Raw genomic sequence first — 16,370 nt, forward strand, 5'->3', positions numbered from 1 at the left:
AGGGACCAGACTAATATCGCACGCAGTGATATCAGTATCGCTAAGCGAGGCTAAGTGTGCATTGGAATTTGGGCTGAAGACAAACGGGAAGGACTGAGAGAGAGTCGTCACCTTCTTCAGACCCTGGCTGGTCAGCCATGAGGCCACTTTGCTCTTCCCGGTCTCCTCTGGCACCACGGGGGGCTTCCGGTCGTCGGGACCCCCTGTCGACGGCGGTCCTTCTTTACTGTCCTGGCTGCCTGTTGAGGACCGACCGACAGAGACACAGTCACCATCACCGGCTTTTCTTTCTCCATCAAACGATTCTTTTTTTTTTTTTTTCTCATGGAAACACTGGACTGGAATGTACAAATTATTCTACATTCCAGGGTAAATGCTGCATTTAAAAAAAAATATATATAGAGCTTTTATCCAAGGTGCTTTATTGTCTTAGAGTATATATACAATAGAGAAGACACCCAAGTTCTCCTCCCGTCCACTTGCATTGAGTTGCTCAGAAGCGCACGAGGCGAATCCACTCCTCCTTCCGGTTTAGGAACAGTGTGCATTCTGGATGGATTGTCCTCAAACACATGAACGCGCGACGACCGGCAGAGTGGACGGAGCCTAGTGCGCGTTCATGTGTTTGAGGACCAAACCTTACCAAACTGCAATACCTTCTTCGGCCACTATGTCCATTGCGCTTCAGGATTTCCTCTGGGTGTCTTCTCTATTGTATAATAACTCTATGTTTATTGTGCATTACATTCACCCATTTGGACACACCGATGGCGGAGGAAACCATGCAAGTCACCGACCTGCACATCGGGAGCAATTAGGGCAATGGTTCCCAAAGTGGGGTCCGGGGACCCCCAGGGGGTCCTTGGGGGAGTTCCAGGGGGTACCCAGCTAAATGACAGTTAGGAACCAAATCGACCCTTGTTGGCCTGTGACTCTGAGAGCGTACAAATGTACACTCTCAGAGTTAAATTAACATTGATTTTACAATCGAGCGCGATTTTACAATCAAGCTCATAGCGAGCGCGCCACTCGGTGGCGTGCTATGAGCTTGTAGGTCTGCTACTTTCCAATAGCTAAAGTATAACGTAACGATTAAAACACCAAATGGGTACATTTCTTCTTCTTCTGACTATCACAGTGTTAACCTTTTGTGCTCCCGTTTGTGTCCGCAGACGTTATTTGAGAGCATTTATTATTTGATAATCCTTCAAAAACACAGCGTCGGGCAGTGGAGGCCGTGTCTTATCACCGATGTATCTGCCACGTAAAATCGGTTATCGGCCGATATCGCCGATTCGGAAAACATTTATTTCTTGTATTGGAAACGTATTTGTTTCTCTGGCACAAAAGGGGGTAATACAAACAACAACACAAAACTAAATAAACCATGTCATTGTAGGAGCCAAAACTGACCGTAAGCACATTTTGAGTGATTTACAATATTACTGCATTTTTTGTTTATTATAATTGTGTTTTCTCAAGGTGATAGTGTTATTGTTATTATTATTATTATCAGTAGTTGCATTTTGGTATTGTGGTTGTTTACTAATATTAGGTATTGTTTATTGCAATACTTTATTGTACATTTCTAAATATACCGTGTTATTTTGAGCGATATAACAGGTACTGCGCATGTGAGATTGTCCAGTGACGTCAGATAAAAGAGAAAGTTGAGTTGAGCTGATACAACAGTGGAACGACACAGTTTTTTGACCGTAAACTTTGTAACCGTAAATTAAGTAAACTTTGCAACCGTAAATTAGCAAAGGAATCGTGTTTTTATAATTTTTCTTTGATGTTGTTTAAGCCAGTTAATTATCTTCAAGTGGACCCTTTTTGAGAGAAGCTCAGGAGGATCCCGTTTGTGGATGGAAATAAATAAGCACACGAGGACGGCGATCTCCGGCCATTCATTGGATCTCGTGAGGTTTCATAACAATAAGAAGTGGAGAATTAAGTCAATGTTATACGAGTCAATACAAAAAAGGTTCTGCTGGATATTACTGTGACTTAGTGAAAAATGGCCATTGTAGTCATTTATACCCTTTGCCTGTCTGCGCGTGGTGTAACTCCTCCACACGGAGCTGGAGTTGAAGTAGTTGTCCTTGTTCAGTCCGAAGGTGTGGTCCGAGCCGTCGCTCTCCTCGTCGCTCTTGGAGTCCTTGTCGTCCTCGTCGTTGCTGTCCTTCGAAGAGTCGCCTGGAGGACAGACAGACGAGAGGACAGACAGACGAGAGGACAGACAGACGAGAGGACGGGAGGGACAGACACACCAGAGGACAGGAGGGAGGGACACACACAGATTAGACACACCAAAGGACCGACATGCCGGAAACCAACGGTCACACATGCGCTGCTCTCCCGTGCTTGCGGGTTAACCGATTCTGACCTGAGATCAAGATTCTAAAAAAATGTCTTCTACTATGTCAGTCGTTCGACCTATACAAGCTCGTAGCGCGCCACTCGTAGCGTGCCGCTATGAGCTTGTAGATCTGCCATTTTTCAATAGCTAAAGCATGACATAATGCTGACACCAAAATGGGTTAAAGGACAACTTTAGTTTTTTGTTTTTTTCAACCACGGTTCATGTTTTAGGTTGTTATTAGAGAAAGTAAAAGATGAGTGTTAATTTTCTTTTTCATTTGCTGCTTTCTTTAGTTTTAGCTGTTTTTGACAGGGGGGGCTATTTACTATAGTCCTACTAGACCCCAAGAAATTACATCTGGCCACAAAAGTTCACAGGATCTACTGAATATGAAGATATAGCCTATACAGGGGGGGAAGCCACACTGTAACAGGCTCAATATGTCAGTTTGACACATTCAGTAGATCTTGTGATCTTTTGTGGCCAGATGTAATTTCCTGGGATCTAGTAGGACTATAGTAAATAATAAAAAAAGAAAATCACTTTTTGTAACATTTTGTAAAGAAATACATATTCAGCCCCATGCTCGAATGCCCCCCTGTCAAAAACAGCTAAAATCCCTAAAACAAAAGAAAGCAGCACATGAAAAAAAATCTTTTACTTTATCTAATAACAACCTAAAAAAAAACTAAAGTTGTCCTTTTAACCCATTTTAGGTCGGGAACCCCCTTTTGGTGTTAGCATTACATTATGCTTTAGCCATTGAAAAATAGCAGATCTACAAGCTCTCGGTGGCGCGCTACGAGCTTGTAGGTCTGCTATTTTTTTGAAAAATCGAAGAACGACTGACATAGAAACATAGCTTTTTCAGACAACTGTCAGGAAGTAGAAGACTTTTTTTGGAATCTGATCTCGGGTCAGAATGGAAAACTGTCAGGATGTAGAAGACATTTTTAGAATCTGATCTCAGGTCAGAATGGGTTACGGTCAGGTAGGTTGTCGGTGTAACGACGGTCGGCCCAATAGTATGTCCTAAACCACGGGGTTTTCAACTGATTGTGAACCAGGGACCACCACCCTGACTTCGAATCAACCTGGGGACCACTATTGTGTTGGGTGGGGAACTGGGGATATGGGCTAAGATTAGTGCTTCTTTTGTAAGTTAACACTTGCTATGCATGCCATGTGTATACATATCCCACTGTTTCTCAACCGTTGACTACTACTGGTAAAATGTCCTAATAATAATAATGACTCAACCAGACAATCCGGTGCACTTCCCCCTTCTTGAGATTCTAACTCCCTTTTTCTGTTGAATTCCTTGAACTTGGAACTTCGCAGTGAATGACTACCGTACATGGATGGACTCATCACAGGTCACTAGTTGACGGTTTCTCAACTAGTGGAAAGAACATTTAAAACAAATCCTATACATTACTAAATGCATGGTCAGGGACCACATGCAATACCTCCATGGACCACCAGTGGTCCACAACGGACCACCTGTTGAAAACCCATGTCCTAAACTAAAGCCTGTGCCTGTACGCTCCCTCACCTTTGCCCTTGCCGTCCCTCTTCCCTTGCGGCCGCGCGCCGGCGTTGTTGCCGCCGCCGCCGCCGGACGGCTGGATCTTCATGCGGGACATGTCCACGCCGCTGCCCTCGCTGTCGGAGCAGTGCGCCTCGCTCTCGTAGCCCTCCTTGAAGTTCTCCACGCTCTCGATGTGGTCCAGGTTGGCAAAGTACTCGTCGCCCATCTCCAGGCCCTCCTTGTCGGCGAAGTCGTCCGTCAGGATCTTGCCTGGAGAGAGAGAGAGAGAGAGGGAGGGAGGGGGGGAGAGGGGAGAGAGACAGAGAGAGAGAACGGAAGGGAGAGAGAGGGAGAATTTAGATCACTGGTTCCCAATTTTTGGGAGAGGAGATTTGGCACCCCTTGCACAAACATGCAAGTCACCGTTTGACTGTTCTTGTACAGTAAACAGTCAAAAAAGGAAATCACGTGGTCACTGAAAAAACAGCTCCCATCGCAGAGGATCTTTTCATCATGCGATTATCTCCGCATGATTACACCTGCCTAACCTGGTACAGCAGCTTATCTAAAAAATACCAAAGATAAACTACAGACATCACAAACTAAACTAATGAGGGTATAGTCCTTTATCTCTCCCCAAGAACCCACATTGGGCGCTAACCATTTTATAGAATTAAATTGGCTCCCAGTGGAAGGCAGAATACAACTGAGACTCATTATGGTCTATAACATTTTAAAAGAACAATGCCCAAAATATTATATATAAAAAGGTTACTGATTGTGTTAACCAGTTCCATAGTTTGAACACAAGGGCTATAGTGTAGCTGATATTAAACCACCAAACCTGAGACATAGGGTAGGTAGAAGCTCATTTAACCCATTCTGACCGGGCACCCATTTTGGTGTTAGCATCATGTTATGCTTTACCTATTGAAAAATAGCAGATCTACAAGCTCATAGCGCGCCACCGAGTGGCGCGATACGAGCTTGTAGGTCTGCTATTTTTTTTAAATTCGAAGAACGACTGACATTTTTAGAATCTGATCTCAGGTCAGAATGGGTTCATCAGACCAGTGTGTGTCCAGTGGAAACCTGGTATGAATCTGATCTCAGGTCAGAATGGGTTAAATATACAGGGGTGGAGGATTGGAACAAAATCCCAAGGGAAATTCAATTTGCCCAGTCTTTGAACATTTAAAAAAAAAATTGTTGAAAAAGTGGCTGATGGGCAAGTTAGTATAGTGCTGTATTTATCCATTTATATCAATTTATTGTCTGTTTGTTTATTGATCTATGATGGCCGGTTGTAAATGTCATTAGTATTGTAACGTTAGTACACATGTTCTTCTTATCACATGCTGTACTGTAACTATTTATTTATTTATTTGGATCACAATGGAAATGAGTCCTCAGACCTTTTTGTGCAATCCTGAATATTCTGTACTGCTCTCCTATGAATTGTAAATCAAAATAAAAAATCCCGCTCCGTATAATTAATTACTCTTCTTGGTCTGCCATTATGGCAGCGTGTGTGCAGTGTGTGTATCGTACCGGCGTAGATGCAGATGTAGGAGCCCTTGGCGGCGTCGTCCAGACAGCGGATGCCCCAGCCCTTGTTCTGGGTCTTGAACAGCTGCAGGCGCACCTGCAGGCCGTGCTGAACGAGGCGGTTGGTGCACATGGCCGCGCAGCACTTGCACCGCTTGTTGCACTCGTAGATGCTGGTTGGGGGGGGAGGGAGGGGGAGAGAGAGAGAGAGAGATAGAGGGAGGGGGAGAGGGGGAGGGAGAGGGAGAGGGAGAGGGAGAGGGAGAGGGAGAGGGAGAGGGAGAGGGAGAGGGAGAGGGAGAGGGAGAGGGAGAGGGAGAGGGGGAGGGGGAGGGGGAGGGGGAGACATAATTGATTTAAAGCTTTTGTTATTAGCCTTTCTACTGAACCCATTCTGACCTGAGATCAGATTCTACATCCTGACAGTTTTCTGAAAAAAGCTATGTTTCTATGTCAGTCAAAAATAGCAGACCTATACAAGCTCGTAGCGCGCCACTCGGTGGCGCGCTATGAACTTGTAGATCTGCTATTTTTCAATAGCTAAAGCATAGCATAGTGCTAACACCAAAAGGGGTTCCCTCCCAAAATGGCTTTTGTTATTAGCCTTTATATTTAATGACCTTTTTTGGTATTCAGACAGCCAGCAATGGGTATAACGCTCCCAAAGGCTCTGTGACACATCTATAGGGGCCACGATCTGCATTCAAAGATGTTCCTAGAAGCTTTGTCATTGGTATAAAACGCAATGACGCAATCAGGAAGCAGACGGGCAAATCAACCAACGACAAAAGCTTCTATAGGAACATCTTTGAATGCAGATTGCGGCGCCCTATATGGTGTCACAGAGACTATACATTTTGTTGGGAGCGTTCCACCCATTGCTGGCTGTCTGAATACCAAAAAGGTAATTCAAATGTTATAACATATTATTGCTTATAGCAGATTTAAATCGCTCAATGGTCAAGCAGCTCCATCAACCCTGTGTCGTTTAAACTTTACTGTAATGTTTCACCTCTAGTAACCCCACTGAGGAACCGTGTGTGTGTGTGCGTGTGTGTTTGTGTGTGTGTGTGTGTGTGTGTGCGCGTCTCACCCAGTAGGAAGACACTCCTCCAGCCATTTGTGTGTGAGTGTGTGTGAGAGAGAGAGAGGCTGTGTGCGCGTCTCACCCAGTAGGAAGACACTCCTCCAGCCATTTGTGTGTGAGTGTGTGTGAGAGAGAGAGAGGCTGTGTGTGCGTCTCACCCAGTAGGAAGACACTCCTCCAGCCATTTGTGTGTGTGTGTGTGAGAGAGAGAGAGAGAGGCTGTGTGTGCGTCTCACCCAGTAGGAAGACACTCCTCCAGCCATTTGTGTGTGAGTGTGTGTGAGAGAGAGAGAGGCTGTGTGTGCGTCTCACCCAGTAGGAAGACACTCCTCCAGCCATTTGTGTGTGTGTGTGTGTGTGAGAGAGAGAGAGAGCGTCTGTGCGCGTCTCAACCAGTAGGAAGACACTCCTCCAGCCATTTGTGTGTGTGTGTGAGAGAGAGAGAGAGAGAGAGTGTGTGTGCGCCTCACCCAGTAGGAAGACACTCCTCCAGCCTTTTTTGTGTGTGTGTGTGTGTGTGTGTGTGTGAGAGAGAGAGAGTGTGTGTGCGCGTCTCACCCAGTAGGAAGACACTCCTCCAGCCTTTTTTGTGTGTAACCTGCGCTGTAGTTGGTCTGAGCGCCCGGGGTGCACGCCGTCGCCTGCAGCGTCAGCTGGTGACACAAACACTTGGTCCTGCACACACACACACACACACACACACACACACACACACACACACACACAATGCACGAGCATGACTAAATGATAAAGAAAGAAAAGGCAGGTGCGCTTCCTCTGGAATCTGCCCTTTGGTTGAGGCAGTGGGTGCTCAGCTTTGAAAATAACTTAAAGGAGAACTCCATGCTAGAAGGCTTTCTTTACCTTTATTTGTAGTCGTTACGTCCCCACCAAAGAGGTCCAGGTGTTGTTTTGTGCAAAAGTGCATTGTTGGCTATTTCCCCTACCATAAGCCCTCAATGGGGGTTGGGTTTTTGTGCTAATTCGCTTATTTCCATCGAAATAAGTAGTAAAGTGCCCTGCTTGGGATACTATTTACATTATGAAGAGAAGATATACAATTTTTTTTTTTTTAGCATTGAGCAATGGAAATTAGCAAATTAGCACAACACCCCATAGCCCCCATTCAATTCAATGCAATTAATTGAGGGCTTATGGTAAGGGAGCCAATAATGCGCTTTTGCACAAAATAACACCTGGACCTCATTGGTAGGGACGTAACAACTACAAATAAAGGTAAGAAAGCCTTCTAGCATGAAATGCTCCTTTAAACTCATAAACTAACTACCGGTAAATAGGAAAAAAGTCCAAAAATAAAAGATGCAAGACTGGCTCAGAATGCAATGCCTCATGTTCATTTGAGAACGCAGAGGCGTTTCGGCAGAGCCTTCTTCAGAGCACACAGAGAAATTGCGTCTGAGGCAGCAGACTTTTACTTTGGAGTGCCGCTTTTTGCATTTAGTTTCATCAGAACTAAATGATGTCACATATTAAACTAAAAAGAATACATTCCATGGATGCACCTGGGGACGTGTCCTCAGTGATGTATCCTGAGGTCAACGGGGTTTCGGGTCTCTCAACATCATACCCCTCACTCAGGCGACCCAGCCGGGGTTGATCAAGTCCCGACTTACGTCCCAGTAGCTACCCTCGATCAGTCCCACTAGGGAAAAACCAGGGCCACACAATATGTTGGAACTACTCCAGAACTACTCTGCCGGGACTGGGAGGTACGCTTATGGCGCATGGAAGGACTATAGGCTCTGTGGGTTGACTCCTGTCCGGGCCCCTCCTACGTCTCACCAGGTCCACTCATGCTCTCGCCAGGCCCAGGGCCTGTGGGTTGCACCAGAGTCCCAGCACCAGACACTTCATTCAGGAGTGGTGGGCATATGGGTTCCGCAGACTCCACCCGAGCGAGAAGGTGGTGCTCCGCTTGCTGCTCGAATGGCCCTCCTGAAGGCCTCACCGAGGGCTGTTGGGCTTCCTCCTCACGGAGGACACAGGCTGGGGGCGCCGCCAAACCCATAATGCTCACCCGGGTGCCGTCTACATTCCCGGCTGTCACCCGTCTCTCCGGTGGTCACCAGACTATACCCGGTTGTCACATAGTCTATTCCTATGAGTCACTATAAAACGAAGAACAATATAACTAAAAAAGAAAAAAAGACAGTGAACCGAGGCAGACTTACTTGTCTATGCAGCCGTCGGTGCAGTCACATCCAACCAGGAAGTCTGCACTGGTGTTTATATGCACTCCTTTCTCTGGAATACGCTCCTTACCTGGAGGAGGAGGAGGAGGAGGAGGAGGAGAAGGAATAAGGAGAAGACGAAGAGTACAAGGTTACGGATCATTCATTGATACGTGTGTGTGTGCGTGCGTGCGTGTAACTGTATGGAACGCTAGGAGGCAGTGTTTGGTTGATCTCGTTGACACAGCTCAGGGGGATTTCCTCGTGTGTGTGTGTGTGTGTGTGTGTGTGTGGGCGCGTTTTAGGGCTTTAACCCATTCTGACCGGGAACCCGTTTTGGTGTTAGCATCATGTTATGCTTTAGCTATTGAAAAATAGCAGATCTACAAGCTCATAGCGCGCCACCGAGTGGCGCGCTACGAGCTTGTAGGTCTGCTATTTTTGAAAAATCGAAGAACGACTGACATTTTTAGAATCTGATCTCAGGTCAGAATGGGTTAATCAGACCAGTGTGTGTCCAGTGAAAACCTCGTATGAATCTGATCTCAGGTCAGAATGGGTTAAGCAACTAGTCGACTATTTAACTAGTCGACTAGTAAATACACTAGTCGACCTTTAATGTTGGTACTAGTTGATAAGAAAGAAAATTATCATTTTTATTTTATTTTGTAGGCCTCAAGATCAGGTAGATTATAGTCAGGGCTGCACACAACTTTTTTTGGTCTAGTATTTAGAGGAGCACCTGGAGGAGTTTTCTTGGTGCTCCTAAAATGCGGCGACCCGTCTCGCCGGGATGGATAAAAGAGGGATGAATAACTTATAGCAAAACGATATTTATTGGATGAGTGGGGAGTCAATGGAGGGTATTGATGAGTGGAGAGTCAATGGAGGGTATTGATGAGTGGGGAGTCAATGGAGGGTATTGATGAGTGGGGAGTCAATGGAGGGTATTGATGAGTGGGGAGTCAATGGAGGGTATTGATGAGTGGGGAGTCAATGGAGGGTATTGATGAGTGGGGAGTCAATGGAGGGTATTGATGAGTGGGGAGTCAATGGAGGGTATTGCAAAGCTAGATTAAGCCCTAGAATGGCTCTTGTTGTAGATTCATCCCATTTAAAAAATCTAAATTTCCTAAAATCTAGGTCCATGTGTGGTCCAGCCCTATGGAATGCATATTCTAATAAAAACAACTTAATACTTCCTAAGGATAATATGAGCATCAAAGCAATATTTAGATTTTTTTATTATTTTGAATTTAAATAACCGATCTACTAGCTCACAGCGTGTTGCGACACGTTGTGAGCTTGCAGATCAGCTATTTTTTTTAACATGCGACACATCGTACGGCGAAGCATACATCAGGCTTCCCTTTAGTTTTTAGCTGACGTAGTCAGACAGTCAGACACACATGGCTCCTCGGTGCAAAAATAAACAGTGTACACTACCCGACTTTACGATGTTCATGTCGGAAATAAAACCTTAGTACCCGTAAAAAGTCGGGGGCCGGTGCCTAGGCTGTGAGATACGGCATCGCACACGAGCAACCATGCTGCTCCAGCAGCCGGAAAACAAACACAAGCACAGCGGCAAATGGAGGGAGACAGTTTTCTCCTGTCAACCGACCTCCTCCCAGCAGAAAGCAGCATGGAATCCTCCCCCTTTTGAGTAAGGACACACTGTGATTGGCCACAATGGCCAGTGCGCTTGTGCAAGACGTGCCGTGATTGGCCAGTAGCCACACTTTGAGTGGCAGTCGGTTGAAAATGCTTTCGCCCAACAGAATTTACTAGTATTCTGGTCATAATAATCATTCTAGGCGCCCCCCAGCTGTTAGTACGCAGAAGCGCTTCCCCGGCGCTTGATTGACAGCGCATTTTGAATTTTGACGACGCATGCGGTGCTAGCGCACCGCTTATGTGCAGCCCTGGTTATAGTTATAGTCACCAATGTACACACAGTTTTTATTATTATTATTTTTTACATAATAGGTAGTTAAACAACTGGTCAACGAGTAAAAAATGACTAGAAGTGAACGCCCTAGTGTGTGTGTGTGTGTGTGTGTGTGTGTGTGTGTGTGTGTGTGTGTGTGTCTCACTGTAGACGACGCTGGGCGGCGGCGTCTGGTCGATCTCGTTGACACAGCTGAGGGGGATGTCCTCGTTGCCCTCGGTGATGTCGGAGATGTAGTAGAAGGGCCGCTGGGGCTGGAAGGGCCGGTCCACCAGCACGTAGGGGTCCAGGCAGAACATCTCCAGGAAGAGGAAGTCGCAGCGCGACTGGAACAGGTACTTCTGGATCTCCGACATGTTCCGCAGGCAGAGGCCGCACGGGGCCTTGTAGATGACGTGGAACGACATCTGGGTGGGGGGGGGGGGGGCGAGAGAGAGAGAGAGGGGGCGAGAGAGAGACGTTCAGTTTGGTTCAAGCCGATGGCAGAACTGTGAGGACGATTCTACAAATGTCTAAAAATCCTGAGAGTTCTGAACGTTCTTTTACAGCAGAGCTTTACATCAGAGCTTTACATCAGAGCTTTACATCAGAGCTTTACATCAGAGCTTTACAGCAGAGCTTTACATCAGAGCTTCACATCAGAGCTTTACAGCAGAGCTTTACATCAGAGCTTTACATCAGAGCTTTACAGCAGAGCTTCACATCAGAGCTTTACAGCAGAGCTTTACATCAGAGCTTTACATCAGAGCTTTACAGCAGAGCTTCACATCAGAGCTTTACAGCAGAGCTTTACAGCAGAGCTTTACAGCAGAGCTTTACAGCAGAGCTTTACAGCAGAGCTTTACAGCAGAGCTTTACATCAGAGCTTTACATCAGAGCTTTACATCAGAGCTTTACAGCAGAGCTTTACAGCAGAGCTTTACATCAGAGCTTTACATCAGAGCTTTACATCAGAGCTTTACATCTGAGCTTTACAGCAGAGCTTTACAGCAGAGCTTTACAGCAGAGCTTTACATCTGAGCTTTACATCTGAGCTTTACATCAGAGCTTTACAGCAGAGCTTTACAGCAGAGCTTTACAGCAGAGCTTTACAGCAGAGCTTTACAGCAGAGCTTTACATCAGAGCTTTACATCAGCTTGTAGATCGGCTATTTTCAGCAAGTCATTACGACGGCATCAAGGCCCGCCAAAAAGCATTTTGTTCGACTAAATCAACCGATTCAGTCTACTAAAATCTTATGACATTTAGTCGACTAAAACCAGACCAACACCACCAATACATTCCGGGTGACTAAAATGAGACAAAAAAAAACTAAAAATAGAAAACTATTCAAGAGGACTATGACCCAAAACAAAAACAACACCGGCGGTCCTCCTACATACCTTGCGGTTGACCTTGCGCCGGCCCGTCATGCGCCTGAAGTCGTACAGCAGGGGCTTCAGCAGCGGGTTGCAGCCCCGGTGGGCGTCGGCGCGCGCCGGCCGCACGCGGTTCAGGCAGCCCGCGTTGCAGCCGTGCGCCATGTAGAAGATGCGGTCGGTGGGCGCGCGGTACGTCTTGTGCTGGGGCATGATGGCCTGGGGCACGGCGGCGGGGGGAGGAGGAGGAGGAGGGGGGGCGAGGAGCACCATGGGAGTGGGGGGAGGAGGGGGCGGCGGGGGCGGGAGGAGCTGGGGCGGAGGCGCCACCACGATGTATCTCGTGGTGGTGGTGGTGGAGGAGAGGCCGATGGAGGGCGACGGAGAACCCAGCGAAGACACGGCGGAACTCGGAGGTCTACGGAGAGGGTTGAGAGAGAGAGAGAGAGAGAGAGAGAGAGAGAAAGGGTTTCATTTAGTTCCGTTTGGTTCCGGGCAGAGAGCAGGTTGACCCGACTGAATCGTATTGCTTAGTTATATATAACCAGTAAGACGCGCAAACGCGGGAAGCGAACGCAGCTCGTACATATATATTTTTTTTTTAAAGATTTATATAAGGAGTCCCCAAAGCAGCTCCATATATGGGCACAAGTTGGACCACGCCATCACACTCATGTCACCAGGACTCAGCCATAACCATATAAGGAGTCCCCAAAGCAGCTCCATATATGGGCACAAAAGCGTGACACACAGACACACGGACACACGGACGGACACACAGACATGATCTGCTAGGTCTCATAGTAAGTGCTCACTGCGTTCGCAACAAAAACCACACTCGTGTGAAGTGAGGGGCGCTTTTGCTTTTGTGGGGCTCAGAGTGCGTCCACTAAGGAAAGTAGGCTTTCTAATGACACGACCCGCCTTTGTTTTGGTGAGTAGAAAAACATTATTTTTATTTAAGAGGAGAGGCTGGTCTGATTTCCATTTGAGATTTAAAACGAAAGTCCCATAGCCTTATACTGAAGCAGTAGAAGGCTATGGACCAGAGCTAGTGCCTTGCATGGTTTCCGCTGCCATCCCTCCATCCGTGTATGAATGTGTGTGTGTGTGAATGGGTGAATGTAATGCACAATCTATGTAAAGCGCCTTGGATAAAGGCGCTATATAAATGCACCATTTACTTCCGTGGCGCGATGGCGCGTTGCACAAAATATATGGTGCTCATCGGTCCAGCGGACCGCACGATTAGATTGTGAATTACACAAAGAAAGACATACGTACTCTAGCCTGGGCACCATTCCATTTAGGGTATATGATCCGGTCGGGTAGCGGATGACATCGTCACGTCATGTCGTAGTATCGTTTTGTAGTCGACAGGCAGGAACAACGGGGCGGCAACTTCCTTTTCCCCTCAAAGGAATTTTTCTCAATAAAAGCTACAGGCTATACGAGAGCTTTTATTGAGAAAAATTGCCTGTCTGACTACACAAAACGACACTACAACATGACGTATGACGATATCATCCGCTCCCGAGAGGATCATACGGACTTTTGAAACGGAGACCAGGCTGTCCTCCGAGGTGGTGGAAAAGCCTGGCGAGGCGAAGTCAACGTACTCGCAGATGGGGCGAAGACATGATCTTTGTCGCCATATTTCAGAGATTAAGCCATTCTAAATGTTAGCATCATGTTATGCTTTAGCTATTGAAAAATAGCACATCTACAAGCTCGTAGCGCGCCACCGAGTGGCGCGCTACGAGCTTGTAGGTCTGCGATTTTTGAAAAATCGAATAACGACTGACATTTTTAGAATCTGATCTCAGGTCAGAATGGGTTTTAATCAGACCAGTGTGTGTCCGGTGGAAACCTCGTATGAATCTGATCTCAGGTCAGAATGGGTTTACAATACAAAACGACAACGACGGTCAAATGAACAGAAATAATGACCTGCTGATCGTGGGACTGGTGCTCATCTGCAGCATTTTGGACGCGTGAGTTCCTCCGATCCCCGGAATGAACGGAGACGTGCTCTTCTTCGCCATCTGGTGTTTGTTGCTGTAACTTGAAACACAGACACACACACACACGCGTTATATGGTTTTCTTGTTTGTAAACGTTTCATCTTAAACGTTCCCCCCTGGTGTCCTTGAGCAAGTACACTGAAGTATACGAGCGTAGGATTGGGATCGGGAACCCAAGGAATTGGAGGAACAAGGTTCCACCATTGAAGAAACCAGGAAGTGGTTCCATCACATCCTTAAAGGAGAATTCCATGCTAGAATGCTTTCTTGTCTTTCTTACCTTTCTTTGTAGTTGTTACTTCCCCACCAAAGAGGTCCAGGTGTTTTTTTGTGCAAAAACTCCTTATTGGCTATTTCCCCTACCATAAGCCCTCAATGAATTGCATTGCATTGAATGGGAATTGAATGGGGCTATGGGGTGTTATGCTAGTTCGCTTATTTCCATCGAAAGAAGTAGTAAAGTGTGCCGCTTGGGATATTATTTACATTCTGAAGAGAGGATATATACAAAGAAATTGTAATTTTGAGCGATGGAAATAAGCGAATTAGCACAACACCCCATAGCCCCATTCAATTCAATGCAATTCATTTAGGGCTTATGGTAGGGGAAACAGCCAATAAGGAGCTTTTGCACAAAATAACACCTGGACCTCTTTGGTGGGGACGTAACAACTACAAAGAAAGGTAAGAAAGCCTTTTAGTATGGAATTCTCCTTTAAATGAACTGCTGAGACAATTACAATAGCAGTGGTTCAGGCTAAATCGGACAAATCACTAGCTAAGAGTCTTTAGAAGCGTTCATATTTTAGATGCGTAGGTCATGGGGAAGAGCTACCGAGTGGCGCGCTACGAGCTTGTAGGACTGCTGTTTTTTTGAAAAATCGAAGAACGACTGACATGGAAACATGGCTTTTTCAGAAAGCTGTCAGGATGTGTAGAAGACATTTTTTAGAATCTGATCTCAGGTCAGAATGGGTTAACACTTACTCAAATCGTGGGGGTGCCAGGGCGGTTGGGTATGGGGGTGGCAGGGCGAGGGAGGGCGGGGTGGCGAGGAGGGAGGGCGGCGAGGCGACGGGCGTCGGTTGAGGACCTTTGGAGGGCGACGCTAGTACGGGACCCTCGCTGGTGTACTGGACCACGGGACCTTTACTCCTCAACGCTCCTACAGAGAGAGAGAGACAGAGAGACAGAGAGACCGAGAGAGAGAGAGAGAGAGAGAGAGAGAGAGAGAGAGAGAGGGGCAATGAGGAATGTAAAATAAAAAGTGGGTTCAAATCATGTGTTGTTTTTGGCAGACCATTTAGCAAGTCCAGTTTCAGTCGACTAAATATCATAAGATTTTACTCGACTAAATCTACAGTCGATTTAGTCGACTAAAATGTATTTTGGGCGGGCCTTGATGATGCCCGACTGATTTTATACACTTGCAGAAAATAGCCGATCTACAAGCTCACAAGGCTCACAAAGCTCACCGGGTCCATTTCAGACCCGGTTTCCGACATTGCGGATCCGGAGCCGGTTCCATCGTTTTTTTTTATTTTATTAACGGTCCCCCCCCCCAAACGGTTCTCATCGGTCGTCATTTAGCTCCGCTGTGTCTGTGCATGCAAAGCGAGCAGAGCCTGGGGTGACGTCACCCCAGGCTACATGGGTGAGTGGGGGGTCCACTGTTCTGTGCATTCAGCGACCGCCGCGGAGCGAGAGGGACTGGGACAGTATTGTCGAAAGCTAGCTTTGATGTCGCTAGAAAGATGTATTTTTTTGGCGCTGCTCTGCGGCGACATGAGCATAAGGGCTGTTAATGGTGTTCATTTAGAACGCCAATGACTCGACGTCTTTCTCTATGATATTTGTCAGATATATTAATCACGTTAACTATAGAGCCAAATCAATTTGTCTGCACTTATTTTTTTTACAACTTATACGCAACTCAACTGCTTTTGATGTGGCTCTAAATTAATCGCGTGGCTGTTGCGTTTAGGCGCATATATACCTCCATAGATTGATTACTTTAGAAACAGTTTGCAGAAAAAAAGCACAGGAACGTAGCCTATACAGTTCAATACAAGGTCTGCTAAGAGGATTTTATATGGCTCGTTTCCATTAGGGTAAGGGGTCCTTCATATTAAATTAATCTGAACATTAAAGACAACATGTACATATGTCAGAAAAAAACAATATTAGGATCCGTTAAGGGTACCGTTAGGAACCGTAACCATTAAAGAGGGATCCGGGAAGGATCCGGAACCGTTAAAATCGTAACAAATCCCAACCCTAGTCGCAGCGTGACGCGTTGTCCTTCCTAGCGGT

The 16,370-nt window shown here is 46.4% G+C and overlaps 1 protein-coding gene across 1 annotated transcript in view; it reads right to left on the reverse strand.

Annotated features, from left to right (window-relative positions):
- The window catches only part of LOC308318483 (histone-lysine N-methyltransferase SETDB1-B-like), a 46,466-nt gene that overhangs the window by 12,417 nt on the left and 17,679 nt on the right, over positions 1-16,370 (reverse strand). The window contains exons 11-20 of the mRNA XM_080768054.1: positions 15,045-15,222; positions 13,984-14,097; positions 12,058-12,451; positions 10,820-11,081; positions 8,724-8,814; positions 7,090-7,206; positions 5,448-5,617; positions 3,921-4,166; positions 2,044-2,199; positions 112-239 (exon numbers count right to left, since the gene is read on the reverse strand). Of these exons, the coding sequence (XP_080624180.1) occupies positions 112-239; positions 2,044-2,199; positions 3,921-4,166; positions 5,448-5,617; positions 7,090-7,206; positions 8,724-8,814; positions 10,820-11,081; positions 12,058-12,451; positions 13,984-14,097; positions 15,045-15,222 (1,856 nt within the window). The remainder of the gene's footprint in view (positions 1-111; positions 240-2,043; positions 2,200-3,920; positions 4,167-5,447; positions 5,618-7,089; positions 7,207-8,723; positions 8,815-10,819; positions 11,082-12,057; positions 12,452-13,983; positions 14,098-15,044; positions 15,223-16,370) is intronic.

This window comes from Protomyctophum bolini (assembly GCF_963924005.1).
Source record: "Protomyctophum bolini genome assembly, chromosome: 7".
Lineage (NCBI taxonomy): Eukaryota > Metazoa > Chordata > Actinopteri > Myctophiformes > Myctophidae > Protomyctophum > Protomyctophum bolini.